This window comes from Enhydra lutris, unplaced genomic scaffold (genome assembly GCF_002288905.1).
Source record: "Enhydra lutris kenyoni isolate GAN:26980312 unplaced genomic scaffold, ASM228890v2 scaffoldscaffold24, whole genome shotgun sequence".
Taxonomy (NCBI): Eukaryota; Metazoa; Chordata; class Mammalia; order Carnivora; family Mustelidae; genus Enhydra; species Enhydra lutris.
This window is the reverse complement of record NW_019154108.1, coordinates 29,462,035-29,483,759: the sequence shown is the minus strand read 5'-3', so window position 1 is coordinate 29,483,759 and position 21,725 is coordinate 29,462,035. Positions and strand designations below refer to the sequence as shown.

General features: G+C 47.5%; 1 protein-coding gene across 1 annotated transcript; it reads right to left on the bottom strand.

Moving 5' to 3' along the window:
- Positions 1-4,500: 4,500 nt before the first annotated feature.
- LOC111150914 (SDE2 telomere maintenance homolog) lies at positions 4,501-17,143 on the bottom strand. The gene is made up of 7 exons (XM_022508601.1): positions 16,953-17,143; positions 11,046-11,163; positions 8,983-9,094; positions 8,500-8,669; positions 7,651-7,765; positions 5,316-5,814; positions 4,501-4,831 (listed from the first exon to the last, which is right to left on the bottom strand). Exons 1-7 carry the CDS (start codon positions 17,070-17,072, stop codon positions 4,610-4,612), a joined length of 1,356 nt encoding a protein of 451 aa, XP_022364309.1. The 5' UTR covers positions 17,073-17,143; the 3' UTR covers positions 4,501-4,609.
- Between the last annotated feature and the right edge of the window lie 4,582 nt (positions 17,144-21,725).

Genomic DNA, 21,725 nt, shown 5'->3' with positions numbered 1-21,725 from the left:
GGTAGTGATTTACGGGACACTCTGCAAGCCTGGGAGCGATGTGTTTCCATCGGCAGAGGGCAAGCGGGAACGAAACACGAAGCATCTAAGAGTCCAGTCAGATCTAGGCCAGCTGCGGCCACTTACTCTGTGTGCAGGGCTGTGGGTCTTAGGAACCCTTCTCGGCCCACTCCCCACTCCCCGCCCTCCCCTGCCCCATCTTCCACCGGTGTTTGTTAGTGCCCAGCTCCCTCTGCTGGCAATAGGGGGAGCCTGCCTTCTTCACCGAGATCTGTGGCGTTGCTCACGGCCGGCAGTGTCATGGAAAACAGAACTCTTGTTTTTCCCTTCCTTTTTTTTTTCTTTCCCCAAAGCAGTATCATTTCTAATAGCCAAAACTGGAAACAATTCAAATATCCACCAACACGTGAATGGATAGACACTCTGTAGTGTAAAAATACAACAAAATACTATGTAGCGGAATAAAAAAAATTACATGCAACAATATATATGAATCTAATAATGGTAAGTAAAAAGAGCCAGACACCTTCCCCAAATATTACATTCTCAATGATTGCTTTTATATAATCTTATCTTCCCAGCCCACCCAGTTTCCACGCCACCTTTAGGCAACCATCGATCTTTGTTCTTTTCTGTCACTATAGATAGCTTTGAATTCTCTAGAATTTTATATAAAAACAGAGCCCTGTCTATAGGACGGCCGTTCCAGCCGGCACTTCAGCTGCCCTCAGATTTGTTGCTAGTAAACTATTCGCTGCCAGTCATTTTCCTCCACAACCTTCAAAGGCGCCCCATGTCTACAAGCAAAGGTGTCAAACACCCCACGGGATATGCCCTATGATCCACTGATGAGTGTGGAGTATGTTCAGAATTCTATTTATCGTCTTACCAAATACATCATATTAGTAGAATAGTACATTCACTCACTCACTCAATACATAATTGCTGAGAAACTTCTACGTTCGAGGTGTAAACAAACCAGACAGAAATCTCTGCCATGGGAGCCTGGGTGGCTCAGTCGTTAAGCATCTGCCTTTGGCTCAGGTCCTGATCCCAGGGTCCTGGGATCAAGCCCCGCATCGGGCTCCCTGCTCAGTGGGGAGCCTGCTTCTCCCTCTCCCATTCCCCCTGCTTGTGTTCCCTCTCTCTGTCAAATAAATAAAATCTTTAAAAAAAAATCTGTCATGATGGAAATTATTCCCTACGGGAGGTGGGGAGAGGTATATTTAATAAGTAAAGTAACTAGCATGAAAACTGGCACTATGAAAAACAATAGGCAGGAAAGAAAGATGTGTATGGAGAAGGGGTAGTTCCTGTTTTATTTTTTTAAGATTTTATTTGACAGAGAGAGAGCGCAAGCAGGGGATGCTGCAGAGGCAGAGGGAGAAGCCGGCTCCTCTTGGAGCAAGGAGCCTGATGCAGGACTCGATCCCAGAACCCCGGGATCATGACCTGAGCCGAAGGCAGACACTTCACCAACTGAGACACCCAGGCGCCTGGTAGTTGCTGTTTTAAATGAGGGTGAGAAGTGAGCCATCCCTGGAGGCAGGTGAAGAACATTTCGGGTATAGGGACAGATCAGGGCTGAGCTCTGGGGGTCGAGTGTCTTCGTGATAGGTCCCTTCAAGGCTGTGTGTGTGCTGGTTTGGATTGAGAGCTCCCCATGATGACTTCCCAACCCACGCACTAGCATCCCGAAGTCCAATTCAGCACAAGAGGTGGTTGGTCCAGACTGAGAAGTCCTGTGAGTCTAACACACACACGGGATTTCAAAGACTTGGCACAAAAAACAAAAAAACAAAAAACCCCCAGAATGTGAACTATCTCATTGTCTTGTATTGATTACATGTTGAGACTTTTAATATATGGGCATAAATGTTAAATTTTATTAATCAAAATTAATTTCACCTATTCCTTTCTCTTTAAGATTTATTTATTTGGGGGGGGGGGCCTGAGGGAGAGAGAATCCCAAGCAGACTCTCTGCTGAGTGCAGAGCCTGACTCAGGGCTCAATCTCACCACCCTGAGATCACGACCTGAGCAGAAACCAAGAGTCAGATGCCCAGCTAACGAAGCCTTCCAGGCACCCCTCTTTCTCTTAATTTCTCGAAAATATATTTGGGATTCCTGGCCAGTTTGGTCAGTGAAGTGTCTGCCTTCGGCTCAGGTCATGATCCCAGAGTCCTGGAATCAAGTCCTGCATCAGTCTCTCTGCTCAGCAGGGAGTCTGCTTCTCCCTCTGCTCTGCCTGCTGCTCCCCGTTTGTGCACCTGCTCCCTCTCTTTCTCACAAATATTATTTTTAAAGAATTAAATACATATGATAAAGTAGAAATTGCAAAATGTTATAGGGCTTGTAAGGACTATAGTTTTACATATATATATATATATAAACAAGACCATCAATGACAGGGATGGTAAATGGACATATACAGTTGCAAGATTTCTACATCTTATGTGAATTTTATGGATGTTGTAACTCCTAGAGCATCCACTAAAAAACCGGATAAACTATGAACAAGATAGCTAAAAAGCCAATCAATTAAAATGTAGTTCTAAAATAAACAACTAATCCAAACAGATAAACAATACAATGATAAGCCTAAAACCTGACTAATCACAGCTTATGTGAATGAATGGGAATTAAAAGGTGAAGTCAGAACAGAGAGAAGTGTTAAGACCCAAGTTATACACTGTGTATAGGAATCCCACTCACTTTAAGCAGAAAGACCAAGAGAGTCAGAAAGTGGGGTATCAGGCACACAGAACGCATTAGAAGGCTAGAGAAGCTCACATCAGATACAACAGAATTGGACACAAAAGGTATTAGCAGAGATTAAGAGGGGAATTTCCTAACAATAAAATGGTCAGTTCATTAGGAGGATGTAACATAACCGAGTAACAGGCCCTCAGAATATGAAGCAGAATTGGAAACAGACAATTGCACAATCATAACAGAAGATTTTAACACCTCACAACACCTCATAGACACAAAAAGTCTGAAGACACAGATGATGTGAACGACAGCATTAATTACGTAACCTAACTGGTATTAAAGAACAAATTCACCCATTTTGGAGTATGTATTCTTTTCAAGTAAATGTGGAACCTTCACCAAGACAGACCATATACCTATTACACATATTGGGTCATATGAAGAGTCTTTTTGGGATGCCTGGGTGGCTCAGTGGGTTAAAGCCTCTGCCTTCGGTTCAGGTCATGGTCTCAGGGTCCTGGGATAGAGCCCCACATCAGGCTCTCTGCTCGGCGGGGAGCCTGCTTCCTCCTCTCTCCCTGCCTGCTTCTCTGCCTACTTGTGCTATCAAATAAATAAATAAAATCTTCAAAAAAAAAAAAAAGACTTTTTTTTTTTAATAGATTTTATTTATTTATTTGACAGACAGAGATCACAAGTAGGCAGAGAGACAGGAGGGGGGTGGGGGAGGCAGGCTCCCAGCTGAGCCCAGAACTCGATGCGGGGCTCGATCTCAGGACCCTGAGATCATGACCTAAGCCGAAGGCAGAGGTTTTAACCCACTGAGCCAGCCAGGCGCCCCTGTATGAGAAGTCTTGATAAAACTAAAAAGACTGAAATCATATTCTCTAATCTTGATGGAATTAAAATGCCAATCCGTAACTATGAAATATTTAGGGAGCAAAACAGACACCGGCTAATTAGGCAATATGCTTCTAGATAATCAACCCATGGGTCAAAGAATTCACAAGGAAATGAGGAAATATTTACAACTGAATGATAATGAGAATACAACATATTAAAAATTCTGAAATGCAGCTCAAGTAGTACTTCAAGAAAAACATGTAACTTCAAACACTTTTACTAGAAAGAAGTCTAAAATCATGACCTATGGCCTACCTTAAGCTACAGAAAAAAAAGAGCAAAATGAATCCACACTAAGTAGAAGGAAGCTAATGATAAAGAGCAGAAATCAACAAAACTGAAAAAGTTGAGAAAAATTAACAAAGCCAGAAGCTGGTTTTTGAAAATCAGATCAACAAAACCGACAAACCCTTGGGAGACTGACTGGGGAAAGGAAAAGCAAAACTACCAGCCCTAGGACGAAAAAGCAGTTACTACCACAGCTCCCACAGATGTTAAGAGTAAGGAGGGACTTCTAGGAATATCACATGTTCTGTATGTTGCATGGATTATATGTTGTATTCTTATAATGAAGCTATGGAAAATGTTATTAAAATCATGAGGAAAAAATCATGAGAGATGTATTGAACATACTGTACTGTACTGATTGAAAAAAAATTCATATATAAGTAGAGCTGTGCTTTCCTGACCTGTGATGTTCAAGGGTCAACTGCATAACTTACCTGAATGACACAAGATGAAATAAACAATCTGAATAGTTCTGTATTTATTAAACTAAATCTTTATAAAAAATCATCCCACAAACAACACTGCAGGCCCAGATGATGTCACACATTAATTCTACAAATACAATAATGAAAAAAGAGGATGATCACAACTGGGTTATTAAAAAGTCAGCTTTAATATCGACAAGAATAATGGCCAGGAGTCAACATTCTGCAGGTTACAAACGCCAGACTATGAAGAAACAGGAAACCAGCTCCGATGAAATTCATTTCTTCTTCCCCTTCGAAGGTTTGGCGAACAAAGCCAGGTCGATCTGGTCCCTCGACAGGCCCCTGACAGAGAAGAGCCGAGCTGCGCGCTCCTGCAGGGTACCCCCGCATTTCAGTCCCAGGGCCATGAGCTCACACTTGAGCCTGTCCAAACCCAGCACCTCCAGCTCTGCCGCGCAGCCAAAGGCCAGCAAATCGAGAGTTTGCTGACCAGTATGCTGAGGGGGAAAAAGGAAAACATTCAAAACAGACTCCTCCCAATCATGAGGGGCACCTGGGGGCTCAGCGGGTTAAGCATCTGCCTTCGGCTCAGGTGACGATCCCGGGGTCCTAGGATCAAGTGCCATGTCGGACTCCCTGCTCCGCAGGTAAATCACACCTGTTCAGCGCTCATATGGGACATCTACCCCAATTCAGATATTAAAATGTGATCAATGTGCTTAAAACTCATAAAATATGGAACCAAGGACGCCACCTAGTGGCAAAAAGATACACATTCCAGAGTTTAAAAGAAAAAGACTTTTTGCCGGGGGGGGGGGGGGGGCCTGCAGCGAGGTTCACCCTCATCCGTACTTCTGGTTGGGAAACAAACCTTCCCACTCAGCAGCTGATGGGGAAAAGCTCATTTTCATGGTAAGGACTTCCTGAGGAACTGGCCATCAAGCTGCCCTGGCTCTGGACATGGACCCCCAAATGACTTACTGTGCTTCCTGATGGGCCTCCCTCCAGTTCGGCAGTGGGCACGCTTCCCGTAGCCTCGGCGGCTCTGGCTCCATCAGCCGCCTCCTCCGGCTCCAGCTCCGGCTCCTGGGTCAGTCCAGCCTCTGTGGCCTCTTCTTCTGTGGGCTCTTTGCCCTCTGCGCCCCCCTCTTCCTCCTGGCTTTCCTCTGTTTCTGTGGCTACTGTCCTGTCCTCACACCCCTCAACAGACGTCTGTCCCGATTTGGCACACACAGCTGGGGAGACAGCGTGCCCTGAGCCTGTCCGTGGGGCTGGCAGTGGCTCTGGGGACCGAAAGGCCACGCTGGCCATGCCTGTCCCTGGATGGCGGTGGGGAGACCTGGCTGCTGGCTTTGCACCATCGAGGCCGTTGTCAGCAGCGTGCAAGCTTGTGCCTGAAGTACTAGGACCTTCCTCCCAGTCATCATCCGAGGTCTCCGAGCTGGACTCTTCTGCCGTCTCCAGTCCCTCCATGCCCAACCTGCCAGGAGCAGCGGAAAGATTTAACACCGTTCTCGGCTTCTCTGCCAGACAGAGTTACCGTGTGTCCAGGTAACAAGTGTCTGTCAGGATCAAAATATCTGCTCGCTTGAGATGGATAGTAGCTAAGTTTCAGAGAAAGATCTTCAGAGGTATAAACAAAGAAGAAAAAATTCAATGAGCCTGGAACCAACCATCCCAAAGATCCAAGAGGGAATCCTCTTTAAAGCTGTGAATCTTTTTTTTTCCTTTCCAGATTTTATTTATTTGAGGGAGTGCACAAGCAGGGGGAGAGGCAGAGGGAGAAGCAGACACCCTGCTGAGCAGGGAGCCCAATGAAGAACTCTATCACAGGACCCTATCTCAGGTCACGACCTGAGCCAAAGGCAGACGCTTCACCAACTAAGCCACCCAGGTGTCCCTACAGATGTGAATTTTTTAAAACAAAATTGATTTTGCCTAAAGCTTTTTTCCCTATCTTGTACAAATCTCGAATGGTTAGAAATGTAGATAAAATAACAGAGTTAAAAGAAAAGCCTATGTTTTATTCATAATCCCCCCAAAACCGGAAACTACCCAAACTATCAACAGAATGGAGAGACTCAACAATACATGGCAACAAAAGGGAACAAACCACTGATACACGTGACACCAGCCGTGGATTTCAAAAGCACTGTGCTAAGGGAGAGACTCCAGACACAGAGGGCTGCAGAACATTCTGGAAAAGACAGAACCATCGGAAAAAACACCACACCAGCATCAGCACTTGCCCGGGACGGGGTAGGGGAACAGGAATTAACCACGAAGGGGCACATGGGCAATCTTTGGGGAAATGAAAACATTCTATATCTTGGTTAAGTGACTGTATTTCTCAAAACCCACAGACCTATTCAATGAAAAGGATGAATTTTAGTGCATATAAAAATGCACCTCAGGGGCGCCTGGGTGGCTCAGTGGTTAAGCCTCTGCTTTCAGCTCAGGTCATGATCTCAGGGTCCTGGGATGGAGCTCCCCATCAGACTCTCTGCTCAGCGGGGAGCCTGCTCCCCGCTCTCTCTCTGCCTGCTGCTCTGCCTAGTTCTGATCTCTCTCTGTCAAATAAATAAATAAAATCTTAAAAACAACAACAAAAAAACTGCACCTTAAAAAACCTGATTCAACCCCCCCAACACTTCCCCACACAATCCCACTACCTTCACTCACAAGAACACTTAACTCCTATTTCACAAAGAACACCCAAGATTCTATGCTGGACTCACACAGTTACGTGATCTTTAATTAATAATTCTCTTTCTGCCTCCAAAGCGAAGGCCAACGAGGAACCAAGATGCATCTGGACCTCACTTTCTAGAACCTGGCCCAGAGGAAGTTGAGCTTGCACCGAGAGTACCGAGTGGAAAGGGTGGGAGCACCACCAGCGGGATGGACAAGACAAGGCGCCCTTGTGTTCGTCAGATACAAGTGCAGACCTGGCTGCAGACCTCAGAAACAACTGTGAAAAACCACAGAGAAAACAGAAAAATCTGTGAAGTACAGCTGGGGCTTCCACCTAGAATTTCTGAAAGTTAACTCTTTCAGCATCAAATAGTCATTCAAGTATAAAGTGATTCCTATGTGATCTTTCACTAAGGAAAACCTGTCCTTTAGCTCCCATTTCCAGCCCGCAAGGCAGAAACCACGAGGAGCATGTGCGGTGTGACTGTGTGGACCCCTGGGAACTGAGACACTCTGGAAAGCTCCAAGCACCCAGCAAACCTTACTTTAAAGACGGTTTACAGCAGACAGGCAAGAGGAAACGCTGTCCGGCCACACTGGGCTGAAAACAAAGCACACTTACCAGAAGCACTTCCTTTTCCCTGCACCGGCTCCTCGGTCTGTCTTCGCCGGCTTGGGTCTTTTCCGACTCTCGCCGATCTCAGCCGAGACCATCTTGCTGGAGGCAGCCTGCATACCTAGCCGAAACGGCCCCAACTCAGTTATGCTCTCAGAAGCGGGGACAACTGAAGACAGGATAAACAGCACGGACGACAGAAGCAGCTGCATTGCAACCTAAAGCTCGAGTTTTAAAATTCGCTAACATCCTAAAATCTAACATGGCTCAAATGAGATACGACTCACGTTTATACAGATTTAAGGTACTGAGCATTCTGGCTCTGGAACCAGGTTTGGAAAACAGCAACGTCCAATCTGCAGCTCTGAGACTGACAGGGGCGTCCCTGGCCCCCTGGGCCAGGATGCTCCATCCCCTGCCACTTGCTGCTTGTACAGCATGATGTCATAACCTTCTGATTCAGAAGACTCCTTCTTATTCAGCTAAACGCGCAAGAGCCCTAGCATCATACTTTAGGAGCTAAAAAGCAATATAAGTTATTCATTCTCATTAAAAAAACCATTAAAAAAAAATGGGCCTAAAACTAGAAGCAAGTACATCGAAGTCTAAACACTTGCTGAGGACATGGTGTACCCACCGAGCAAAAGTGTTCTCACCTGGGGTCCGTGGCCCCCACAATTCAGGAGCCAAGTACCTCACATACTGTGTGTGCATGCCCTTTTTGTTTCTAGAGTATAAGGCGTACTGTTTATTACTATTTTTACTTTGAAGACTCTACTTATTCTAGAGAGCGCGCACGTGTGCACAGGGGGTGGAGCAGAGGGAGAGGGACAGGCAGACTCCCCTCACTCTCACCTTTGAGTACAGAGTCCTCCAGGCGCTCCGCCATCTCGTGGCACTGCTGCTGGTACGCAGGGCTGGCGAAGCAGTGCCTGGGCTCTGCCAGCTTCCGCTGCAGCCGCTCCAGGCGCTTCTGCTCCTTCTCGGCCTCCCGCTCGGCCTGCTGTCGCACCCACTCAGCCATGCTAGGATGGGCAAAAGAGATGGGGCCGACCGGCCGGATCACACCCATGCCTGCTGATCCGTGAAGAGCCCCCACCAGCCAAATGTGCACGGTCCCTGGCCTGCTGTGATCCTCCCTCAGAAAGACAGGCCGGGCTCACCACCAGCACACTGGGAGGGAACCCTACAACCCAACGGGAGTCACTAAACAACAGAAAGAGCTAAGGATGAGAACGACCAGTGAGAGTGCTCATGCTTCAATGCCACAGCTGGATACACGTGGCATATGGACAACCACCAGTGGCGGGAACGTGCATTGCGCCGCGGGCAGCTTACGCTTTCTCATGGTTGACATCCCGTAGCCTCCTCCCGCTGAGGTCCCGGCAAGCTTCTCGATTGGTCGTCTTCTCAATCTGAGCGCCAAGCGCTCGGAGCATAGACCCAAACCCTGGGCAAATATGTTTGGAAAAAGCAGGTTAAAAAGAGTTCCAGGACGGATAAATGCCAAATCTGTGAAAATGCTATTATAACCAAAGATTAAAAAATGATCTCTTTGGGGGCGCCTGGGTGGCTCAGTGGGTTAAAGCCTCTGCCTTCGGCTAAGGTCACGATCCCAGAGTCCTGGGATCGAGCCCCGCATCGGGCTCTCTGCTCAGTAGGGAGCCTGCTTCCTCCTCTCTCTCTGACTGCCTCTCTGTCTACTTGCGCTGTCAAATAAATAAATAAAATCTTAAAAAAAAAAATGATCTCTTTGGGGCACCTGGGTAGCTCAGTTGGTTAAGCATCCAACTCATCTCTTTCTCCTTCTGCCCTTCCCTGTGCTTGCACTCTCTCTAAAATAAATACATTCTTTAAAAACAAAACAAAAACTGCACGCTCTCTTTCTCTCTCTCTCTTTTTTTTTTTTTTTTTAAAGAAAAGAACATCAATATTCTGCCCAGGCATCAAAGATAAAAATATTGATAAACCTGATTCAACCTCATGCCTTTTGCCCTCCCTCTTGTATTTCTCAAATACTGTATCTGCACTGGGATTTTTTTTTTTTTTTCAAGATTTTATTTTTTTGAGAGCTAGCACGAATGGGGGGTGGGAGGGCAGAGGGGGAGGGAAGAACAGACTTGGCACTGGGCAGGGAGCCCAACACAGGGCTCGATCCCAGAACCCTGGGATCATGACCTGAGCCAAAGACAGACACTTATCTGACTGAGTCCCACAGGCACCCCCCACTGGGATATTTTAAAGGGGCTTTACCCAGAGCCACAGATCCCAAGATGCCCAGATTAATAACTTAAAAATTTTGGGGTGCCTGGGTGGCTCAGTGGGTTAAGCCGCTGCCTTCGGCTCAGGTCATGATCTCGGGGTCCTGGGATCAAGTCCCGCATCGGGCTCTCTGCTCAGCAGGAAGCCTGCTTCCCTCTCTCTCTCTCTCTCTCTCTCTCTCTCTCTCTGCCTGCCTCTCCGTCTACTTGTGATCTCTCTCTGTCAAATAAATAAATAAAATCTTTAAAAAAAAAAATAACTTAAAAATTTTTATGGTGAGATTTTGCAGTGAGTTTCAAAGGAAAATTTTAAGGTGTCCCCAGCTGATACGATAAACTTCATTCTTATTGACACGATTTCAAACAGCAGGATGATTCTAATTGGAGATGCCAGCCCGCTCTCTGAAAACCAAACCAAATCACTGTGGATTTTGAGAAGCTTCGGGATGACATGCCAGCGCATTGGGAAAAATACCCAGAACTGCCCATATTCCGTTTTTCCTTTTAGTTTCTCTTCTCTATTCTTAGCTGTGTTCATACAAAGACCCAAATCTACCCCATCTGTAAACGGCTATATTCCACAGGCTGACTTTAGTCCTCCCTCAGAACTATAATGACCAGAGAAAATCTTGATAAAAAGCAGGAGTGGGCGCCTGGGTGACTCAGTCGTTAAGCATCTGCCTTCGGCTCAGGTCACAATCTCAGGGTGCTGGGATCAAGCCCGGCATTGGGCTCCCTGCTCAGCAGTGAGTCTGCTTCTCCCTCTGCCACTCCCCCTGCTTGTGTTCCTGCTCTTACTAACTCTCTCTGTCAAATAAATAAATACATAAAAAGCAGAAGGAGACGTAACTGTTTTAACACTTTCTTCAGCAAATTGGACAGAGTAATCATTGTCTCTCTTTATCCAATCTCCCTCAAAGTTTTGGAATCTAATTGCCTAAGAGCTATCCTGCTGGTGAGGGTAGAAATTAATAATCAGACAATATATTCCTCAAAAATAATAAAAGAGAAAATACTCAAAACTAGGAAACTGAATAAAGGATTTCATAAGGCAAAACAAAACTGGCACACACCAGGGGCCTGCCCCGGGCTAGAGACTGCAGTTGTGACACATGGAAGCAGCCGAAAGGTGCGTCCTACCTCCTTTTCCACCACGGAGCCTGGGTTCCAGACTATACACAGCACCATGTCTCACTTCGTCACTGGCGTCCACGAGGGAGCCGTCGCACTTCACGAAGAAGCAGTCCTCTGGGACACCCTAGAGACAAGTTTGGGGTTTTAAAATGAGACAACGCAAGTTTCCTGCAGGAAAGGGCCTAGCCCATTTCGTTTTTATTACTCAGGTTATAAGCACATAGCGTGTGTTCCATTAGTATTTGTTGAACTGAAAATCCAAAGGAAAAAAGTCACTTCCTAGGATGTATTCGGGGTATGACGTTTTCCTAACACCTCATCACAGTATGTACAAGAACTTGTCTTTTGGGTGAAAGAAAGAACCGCTCTCTTCTCTGATAGGAAATCGGAGTCAAGGTGGAAAACTACACAGGGCTCAGACCCAGTAACTCTGCAAGGCCCCTTTTCTCTTGACTTTTTTTTAAGACAGGTAATATCAAGTTGCACGGCTTCAAAAGTGACAATACACATTCTGAAAAGTGTAGATAAGGACAAGCAGGGAGAGGGAAGGAGATGCCAGTATGGTCTGCCTACACCTACAGAAGTGGGAACAGGTAGAGGGCCAGCTGGTCTTCTCTGCGCATGTCCCCAAGTTACAGCAGAAGTCCAAGTGCCCCCAAACCCACTCTGTAGATTTCAAGACTTCTCAGAGCAAGCGATGAAGAGAAAATATAAAAGGAGATCCACAAACCAACAGAAAGGAAAAATGCATGACAGGTATCTTCCCGAGGTGGACACAATGAACGTTCGTTCCAGACCACATCCCACGGCCGCTTCAGTGGGACCTGTCTGTTCCTTCAACAAGTATTAATCAAGTCCCTCCCATCGGCCAGGTACTCTCAAGTGTTGGGAAAGTGTAGTGAATCCTACCTCACAGAGCTTACGTTCCAGCGGGAAGTCAGAGAACGAACAAAGGGTGCTACATAATCGCACGAGCAATAAGGAGGCTGAAGGGGACAGCGCGTGCGGACGGCCACACTGGTCACCTACCTGACACACATGGTCGAGAAAAGCCTCTCTGGTCAAGCACCATTTTAGCAGAGAATGAAGGAAAGGAAGAGAACAAGCCAGTGGCAATCTGGGGGCAGAGCATTCCGGAGGCAAAGGCGGGCAGCAGGAATAAGCCCAGAGCACATGTGGAACAGCAGCACGGCCGGCGAGGCTGGAAGACGTCTGCCAAAGGGGAAGGGGAAGGCCATAAAAGCCCTTTTAAGAATGTCGGGTTTCGCTCTGAATAAAGCCACTGCAGGGCTTCAGACAGACTCCAAGTGGAGTTATAGTCCAAAAGGATCACTCTAGCTGTGAAACTGGAAATAAGACTGGAGAAGCAGAGACATCAGCAACACAGCTAGGTGAGCAATGAAGGCCATTTGTCTCCCGGGTAGTGGCAGCAGGGGATGAGAAACAGGGGGGCGGGGAGTTCCCCCTAAGGCTCTGGAGGCGGGCAGTGAGAGCCACAGCGCAATGAGAGAGGATCCAAACATTTGGCTTGACTAACAGGAAACTGAGCTGCCATCTGCTAATAGTGAAAAGCACGTCTGGGGGAGAGCACCAGTCTCATTTTGGACATACTGGTTTGAAAGGACTAACAGCCACATAGAGATGCTGAGGAACCCAGTGGGGACACAAGTCAACAGTCTGGGGAGGAGGTCTGGGCTGGAGATTTCCATTTGGAAGACATCAGCAGGCCGACAGTATTCACCGGCCTGAGAACTGTCCTGCATGAGGGACAGGACAAAGATCAGAAGACCCAGTCGCGGCCACTGCACAGTGCAGAGATCAGGGCGACGAGGCAGCAGCAGCAAGAGGAACTGGAAGGGAGGCTAGTGAGGTGAACATGCGGACAGCTGAGCAGTGTGCCACGGATGGAATGCTGGAGTGTGCCCACGGATGCCGACAGGCCCTGAGAGAGGAGGATGGAAACAGCTCACTGGGTATGGCCCGCGACAGGAGCTGGTCTGCTGGAGTGACAGGAACAAAAGTCTGACTGGAGTGCGTTCTAAAGGAGAAGTTTTCTGTTCAAGGATATTTTCTATAAAGAATACCAGAGAGGGGCGCCTGGGTGGCTCAATGGGTTGGGCCTCTGCCTTCGGCTCGGGTCATGATCTCCGGGTGCTGGGATTGAGCCCCGCATCGGGCTTTCTGCTCAGCGGGGAGCGTGCTCCCCCCCCATCTTTGCCTGCCTCTCTGCCTAATTGATCTCTCTCTCTCTGTCAAATAAGTGAAATCTTTAAAAAAAACAAACAAACAAAAGAAAACAACAGGGAAAAGGAGGGGACAGCTGAGAGGCAGGTGGGCTCAAGTTTGTGCCCTAGTAGGAATGATCCAGGAAAAAGGGAAGACGCGGGGAAATGCAGCAGAGAGAGAACCAATGCCAAATAAGAGGAGACAGGGTATTGGGCCAAGTGGAAGCTAACTGCAACTCATCTGTAAAATAATGACTGTTCATCCACAGTAATGGAAAAAGAGAAGGCAGAATGTACGGCAACGAGGTAGGGGCAATGGTGTGAGGATGAGGAGGGTCCCTCTTGACTGCTGTACTTTCTCACTTAATACAAAGTATGGGCCTCTGGATGGGAGAAGTACTGGAGGAGAGTCACGTAGGAGAGTGAGTGCGATGAACTCGGCACAGCTTCCCAAGCTTTTCACGCCATGGTGTACAGAAAACACATAGAGTGACACGGGGAAATAAGCAAAGCTGCTGAGGCACCCCCAGATTCTGCCCCACGCCGGAGGGCTGCAGGAATCAGTATTCTCAGCATTCCTCCACCCCAGGGGAAGCCCACTCTGGGCTAGCAGGGAAGCACAACCCAGTGCTAGCAGGACAGAAGAGCGAAGGAGCTCAGGTTATATGCAGTGATATGATCAACAGGAAAGACTACTCTTGTCTGTAAAATGCGGTCCACTTTTAACAGTTGTACAGATTAAATGAGGTGTGCAATATACCTTGTATTTGCTTTACGTTTATGAATGAAAAGCCACTTTAGTTCCTCTTAATATTTTCTGGATCTAGTGGGTATGTGTTTCTAAATATCTAAATAACTTTAAAAGACATTAATGTGAAGGCAGAAGGATTATATACATCGTACTCCATTTCCAAACACAACTGCTTGTTAAACAAGACAACTTATCAACAAAATTGCATCTTCTGGGGCGCCTGGGTGGCTCAGTGGGTTAAAGCCTCTGCCTTCGGCTCAGGTCATGATCTCAGAGTCCTGGGATCAAGCCCCACATTGGGCTCTCTGCTCAGCAGGGAGCCTGCTTCCTCCTCTCTCTCTGCCTGCCTCTCTGCCTACTTGTAATCTCTGTCTGTCAAATAAATAAATAAAATCTTTTTAAAAAATTGCATCTTCTACTTAAGATTATTATCATTAATCCCTAGTAGGTCGGGACACCTGGGTAGCTCAGTTGGTTAAGCCGATGCCTTTGGCTTGGGTCCTGATCCCAGGGTCCTGGGATCAAGTCCCACATGGGGCTCCTTGCTCAGTGGGGAGCCTGCTTCTCCCTCTGCCTGCTCTGCCTGCCGCTCCCCCTGTTTGTGCACTCGCTCTCTCCAACAAATAAATAAAATCTTAAAAAAAAAAATTACTGGTAGGAAAAAAGGACAAAGGAAATTTAGAATCAATTTAAGGGTCTTTTGACCATCTGTGTTTTACAAAGTACTTCAAGCACAAAATATTGCGCATCTTAGGCCAATCAGCCTAAAGCAACCAGAGACAAATGTGTAATTCACCAAAGTCAAATGGTCAAATGTATTGACTCACTCACTGCAACGGGGTTGGGGGTGGAGGGGGCTGCACACAAGAGGAAAAAACAATTATTATAGCATGTGGTGCAAGGGTGAGTTTAGAGGAAATTTAAACGAAAGTGTTCTGAGAGGCTCAAAACAAAGCAGAGTTGTGCATAAAGGGAGCAACATCGGGTCTAGACTATGAAGTAGATTGGATCCAGACCCCCATTTCCTTGGAAACCACAGAGTTAAACACAGAATGCTGTGTTCAGAAACTCCTAATCTGAAGGTCTGCACCTGGGCTGGAAATCATGAGTGCTTTCTCTATATCAAAGCAACTTCAGAGTCTCAAGGCAAGAGTGGGATGCTTCATTCTCACTGATAAAATTTCAAACAGCAAAGTGTCTTGTAGTCTATAATTTTGGAGATCAAGGTTTCTTAGTGAATCAGAAAGCAGCAGACTTCCAAGGGAGTCATTATGACATTTTACAACTGTACCATGTCCTCGGGAAAAATACTGTTTCCTATTAACTCTGCAGCTGTTTTTATCTGTGTCTGTTATCGTAGCCTGAAGAACAGGAGAACAGATTTTTACTTTTTCAGTGGACACGAACACTGACCTCATCCTGTGTCTGAATAATTTTGTTTCAGAAAACACAGATGTGAACTTGAGCTATTTTAATTTCTCCCAGCATCTCTTCGAATGACCTTTAAAAAGTTTCTTGCTTCTGTTCATATGTTATGGTCCTACTTCTTGGGGACCTGACAGAATCATCCATTTATATTTCTTCCTTCCTATTTAAAATTATTTTTTTCTAATACTCTCATAATTAAGATCCTACTTTTCCAGTCATTTTGGATCAACTGTCATGAGATAAGGATTATTTTCAGACATATTAAAATCCATCTATTTTGTAAGATATTTCCCCACCTACAGGATCAAAAACAGTTCTGACAGTTTTTAGACTTGACTGGAATGTATGTAGAAAGACAAACAGAGAGGATGAAAAACCACAGTATTTGCAAAGACACGTTGCTTTTTCATGGAACCGGTCCAAATTAAGATTTGGTTTGGACTGCAGTGTTAACATGTATGAAGCCTATAAATAACAACAAGAGGGGCGCCTGGGTGGCTCAGTGGGTTGAGCCGCTGCCTTCGGCTCAGGTCATGATCTCAGGGTCCTGGGATCGAGTTCCGCGTCGGGCTCTCTGCTCGGCGGGGAGCCTGCTTCCCTCTCTCTCTCTCTGCCTGCCTCTCCGTCTACTTGTGATCTCTCTCTGTCAAATAAATAAATAAATAAAACCTTTTTAAAAAATAATAAATAAATAAATAACAAGAAAAAAACAGCCTAGGGAAACACAGATGAAGTGAGGTTATAAAGAAAAACAAACTACTAGATCAAGGGCCAAAATTAAAATTAGACTTGGAGAGACCACCAAATTATTTAGATAACCGAACAGGTTTAATGTCTCACAGCTGGGAGAAGCTCGCTTTCCTGACAATTCCGTAAACCACACATGTATGTCCTTGACAGTTTTTCAAAAATATGCACAGACAAATGTGACCATCGGAGGATCAATGAAAAGATCTAAACGACAGACCCCAAACCCACAAACCCACGCCCTCCACAAGACACGTGTGTGAGTGCTCAGCCCCGACCAGAGACCAGATGAGCCCATCGCCCGGCCCAACAATCCTCTGGCCTTGGTCTGGATATGAAAATACTCCTCTACGCTGGAGCTGACGGGGCTGTGCCGTGGACAATATGCCTATCACCGAACCAGGCTGAATGCAAGGGAAACCTAAAGAAATGCGCCCTAAAGTCATCTGGACCAACTGCCTCATTTGAGCACGAAGAAAAAACGCCAAAGGTTTCTGTTCGTCTACACTGATGGCGGGACTGAGCGCCTGTGAGCCGAGGGGTTGTTCCCTCTTCTATAGGGACACAAAACCACCGCCACCCCAAAACAAAAACAAAGCAAGTCCTCAGTAGCAGTCTGAAGCACCTTAAAACTGGGGAGCCCCCAGTCTCAAAAACTGAAAACCCTAAGGAAGAGACGCGCCCCGACCCGCCCTCTCCCCACCCAATCCTGCCTCTGTCCGCCTTCCTGTCTCCCTTCCTTCCAGGAAGCGCGAAGCTCACCCGATCGTGGCAGTGCCGGCGGATCAAATCTCGTACGGAGCACCGGGCCGACGCACACCGCACCGCCTCGCACCCAAAGCTTGGGCCGCGAACCCACACCATCGGCGAAGCCTCCGCCATTTCAGCTAGCTCCGGGTCCTCCAGGTCCTGGGGACAGGGCGCCGCCGCTCGCCCCGCGCGTATCGATGGCGTCATGGTGCGTTCTGCACCCCGCCCCCACATCCTCCGCTCGCCCCGCCCCTCCCCTGGGCCAGTCACGTGAGCTGGGCCAGGCGCAGCGCTGCGCGGGCGGGGGAGGGAAACAGGAAGAGCCTGGAGGAGGCCGATAAGGCGGCCCAGGGCTAGGGCGAGGCGTTGCTAGGAGACGTTGCTAGGGCGGGGCTCGGGGGACTACGTATAAAAGGCTGGCGCGGGGTCAGGCTGCCAGCGTTCTGGCCGCCAGCGATAAGGCGGAGGCGAAGCGCCGCCCAGCGGGCTCGGACTGAGTACCCGCGCGCTGTGGCTATTTTTGGGTCGCTGGGGGCCAGGGCGGGAGGAGGCGTTGCAGTCCCGGAAGCGGTGGGGGCTGTGTCTTCGGCCAAGGAGGCCCCCCTCCCCTCCCTTCCCCTCCCCCCCCCCCCCCCCCCCCCTCCCTTCCCCTCCCCTCCCCTCCCCTCCCCAGGGGCCCGGGAGAGGCGGCGGGGGCTCCCTGGTGGCCAGGCGCGCTCCTCCTCGGTTTCTGCCGGCCGCGCGCCGTGCCTTCTTCCTTCGTCCTGCTGGCGCGCTGGGTAGGATGCTTGGGGCGCAGGGCCTTCGGGGGGCCGGCCCGCAGCCCCCACCCTCACAGGAAGGTCTCTGGGCCGGGGAAGTCCACGGAGGCCCCGAGGTCACTTCGCTGTGGCGGCAGGAGCACGATTAGAGAGCCACAGCCTGTGACGTTAGGGATTCCGACTGTTGTCTTCGCCTCGCTCGCCCTGCAGGGAGATGGGGAAGAAAGGGCCTCGGTTGGGCTTCCGGTGGCGCCAGAAAAGCTACCCCAGATGTTGAAGTCGGCGGGCCTGAAGCGCAGCGCTTTGCAGAGGGGCTCTCGCGGGGACCCAGGATGGAGTCCATGGGTGCCTCACCAAGTCTGGACGGGCATTCCGGACCGTGGGCAGCTCGGGCCGCTCTGCACTCTCCTCCCCGCTCTCCGTCCTCACTGTGCCTGAACTAGCCACCTTCAGAGATCCAAGCCCCAAGACTCTTTGTTTATTCATGAATTGTTCTTTCTTGGGATTAAAAGGGGGGGGGGGCTATTTCAAAGGTCTGGGGTCTTCCTCTCCTATCAGTAACCAGACAAAAGAGCAGTTTAGCTTTACACCACGTTTTTGCTTCGGTGATTTGTACATGGAAGATTAATTAGTCGTTTTCAGGAAGGAAAGTCCACGTCATTTATTACTAGCATAGTATCTCATCCTTCTGAAACCCCACATCTGAATGAAATTGTTCACGCTACTCTTTGTTGGATTTAAATTCCTAAAATTGAAAAAATTCTGGTCATTGAATAGGCATTGCCATTTTAAAAATATGAAATAGCAATTGTTATTAACTATTGCCTTTTCAGAGATACATACTTACTGAGCAATACCTAAGCTGCTCTTAAACCTTCACGCTGAGCATATAGCACCGTAATGTACACCGAGTAGAAGTCAAATGAGTATTAACTGGGTATTTGCTGATTTACCCAGGTGGTAAGTCAATGATTCCCAATGTATGCCTGAAGAATTTATTTTGCACCAGTATAACTTTCTATCCTAAGAATGTGGAATTCAACTTGGATTGGTGGTTTTAAAATTCACGTAAGTAGTCAGGAAACAGGACTGTAATGTCAGGGCTGCGGCCAAGAACACATCGGTAGAGAAAAATCTAGAAATACAGCTGGTTTAGCTAGGTGGCTGAGCATCTACAGTGGTGTCCGATAGACACTGCTGTGTGGCCAGACTGGTCAGTGGTTATGGAAAAGTAGAGATGACTTCTGCCACCCTCCGCACCTCACAGTGGTAGGCAGGCGAGGGACAGGAAGACACATTAGGGTTGGGACCAGTAGGTGGTGACTGGGTGGAGGCCAGTTCCTCTCTTACCAAAATAGTGTAGCCTTGCCCTAGGGACCATCTTTGCCATTCTTTCCAATAAGCCACACTTAGTTCCTGCCCATCTTCTCTGAAAGATTGACTTTAGCTCTACCTTTGCTTTTTGAGGACCGGTTCCGATGCCAGGACGACACTGGGAGAGCATCCTGAGGTGATGTGGAATAAATGTTCACTGCCAGGAAATGACAGCTCCTGACAATGTTTGTGTGGTAACCCATGACAGAGGCTCAGTTGAGCCAAAATGTCATGCTGGTCTGCAAGAACAGGAAGCAGGGCTGTCCACTCAGGCAGTTTTTATAAATGACAGCGAGGCTCCCAAACTAGTGAGTTTGCAGACTGTACCCTTGTGCGACAGGCAAGTCACACATGTGTGCTTTCAGCCAAGCTCACACACAGAGGCAAGGACAGGAGGTCATTAATGCCATCTTTATGACAAAAGACAATGGTACAGCCTGGCTTCTCCCATGCCCCCAACGAGGAAAGGCTATAAACTAAATTGGCAAGTGCTGCCTTAGAGATGGTTCCAGCCCCCGGAACAATGAGGTCAGCTCCTACGATGGAAAAACAGCTTCTAGTCCACACTGGGTGGTGGATGGTGTGGGAGGTGGAGTGTGGCTGCCAGAGAAGGCAGGGCTCCGCCCTCCTGCCTGTATTGGACAGAAGGAAACAGGAAACGTCAAGGGCGAGGTGGAGTTGAGAGGTGGAAGAAGAGTGTGTTTAGCCCTGGTACTGAGAAGGATCTTGAGGGCGGAAGGGAAGAGTAGGGTGGAAGTGCGGGTCTGAGAGAAGCAGGTGGACCCACAGCCCACACCGCGTACAGAAGCCCACCTCTTTGTGTCAGCAAGAAGAAGAAAGGACCTATCTCGGGGCAGTACTTCCTCAATAATCGCTGTCCCTCCTGATTGCCCCCATGCTACCTTGTATGTTTCATTGTTTACCTTGTGTGGATGTCATTCTTAGGTCTCCAGCAAATAATTGTTCACCATTACAAAATGTTAATTTCAGTCATGCCATTCACTGAGCCAGAATTATAAAGCAAAGCCAGTAGAGCACCCGTCTTCCCTAAATGTGGTATTTCGGCACGGGAATGTTTTCAACATTGACATTCAATTTCCCTCTTGTCAATAAAAATCCATAATTCTTGATGAATTCTGCATGGCAAAGCCATTCAAAAGGGGATTTTCCTCCTGGAAAAGTCAGAGGTCTGTAGGAACATTTTTTTAGTCATTTGACATTAGAGTATGTTCCCTGCATTAGGGTTTTCTAGAGAAACAGAGGCAATAGGGTAGACAGAGAGAGAGGGATACAGGTATACCTTGGAGATATCGTGGGCTTAGTTCCAGAACACCACAATAAAGCCAATATCTCAGGAAAGCAATTCAAATGAATTCTTTTGTTGCCCAGTGAATACAAAGGTTATGTTTATACTATTAGGTGTGCAATAGCAACATACCTAAAAAAATGCACACACCTTAATGAAAAAATATTTGATTGCTAAAACACCCCAACCGTCATCTGGGTCTCGCCTCCATGTAGGTGGTTGCTGACTGATGGGCGCTGAAGGTCGGGGTGGCCGTGGCGGTTTCTTAATACAATAGCAATGAAATTTATAGCATCACTGGATCTTTCTGAAAGATTTCTCTCTAGCATGGGGTGCTTGATAGAATTGGACCCATGGGAGAACTTCTTCTAGAATTGGGGTCAGTCATCTCAAACCCTGTGGCTGCCTTATCAACTCAGTTTCTGGAATGTTCTACATCCTTCCCTGTCATGTCAGCAATCTTCATGGCATCTTCACCAGGAGTATGTCCCATCTCAAGAAACCACTCTTGTGCCTCCATTCAGGTTTCACCATGGATTGCAGACCACTGGTCCCATCTTCAGGCTCCACTCCTGATTCCAACTCTCCTGCTCTTTCCTCCCCATCTGCAGTCAGAACACACACAATATTTGCCAATTAAGGTTGCTATCCTTTATGGGCATTGTTTTGGGGCACATCAAAGATCATAGATCAGAATAAAAATAATAATGACAAAGTGGGGTGCCTGGGTGGTTCACTCAATTAAGCATCCAACTCTCAATCTCAGCTCAGGTCTTGATTTCAGGGTCATGAGTTCAAGCTCCTCATTGGGCTCCATGTAACTGTGAAACCTACTTAATAATAATAATAGTAATGATAGTAATGACAAAGTCTGAAATATTGTGAGGATTACTAAAATATGACAACGAGACATGAAGTGAGCAAATGATGTTGGAAAGATACCAAAAGTCTTGCTTAATGCAGGGTTGCTATAAACCTTCCATTTGTAAAAGATGCATTATCTGCCAAGCACAATAGAGCAAAGCAAGAGAGAGAAGCAGGCAGGGTTGTTTCTTTTTTAAAGATTTTATTTATTTATTTTGGATAGAGACATAGAGTGCTCAAAGGAGCAAGCAGGGGGATGGACAAAGCGGGAGGGAAAGGGACAAGCAGACTCTCCACTGAGCGCAGAGCCCAATGTAGGGCTGATCACAGGTCCCCGAGATCTCCACCCTGGCAGCAGATTTGTTATAATGCATCGGCTCACCCTCTGCCCCAACAATTATGGAGGCTGCCTGAGTCCCAAGATCTACAGAGTGAGTCAGTAAGCTAGAGCCCAAGGAAAGCCAATAGTGCAGTTCCAGT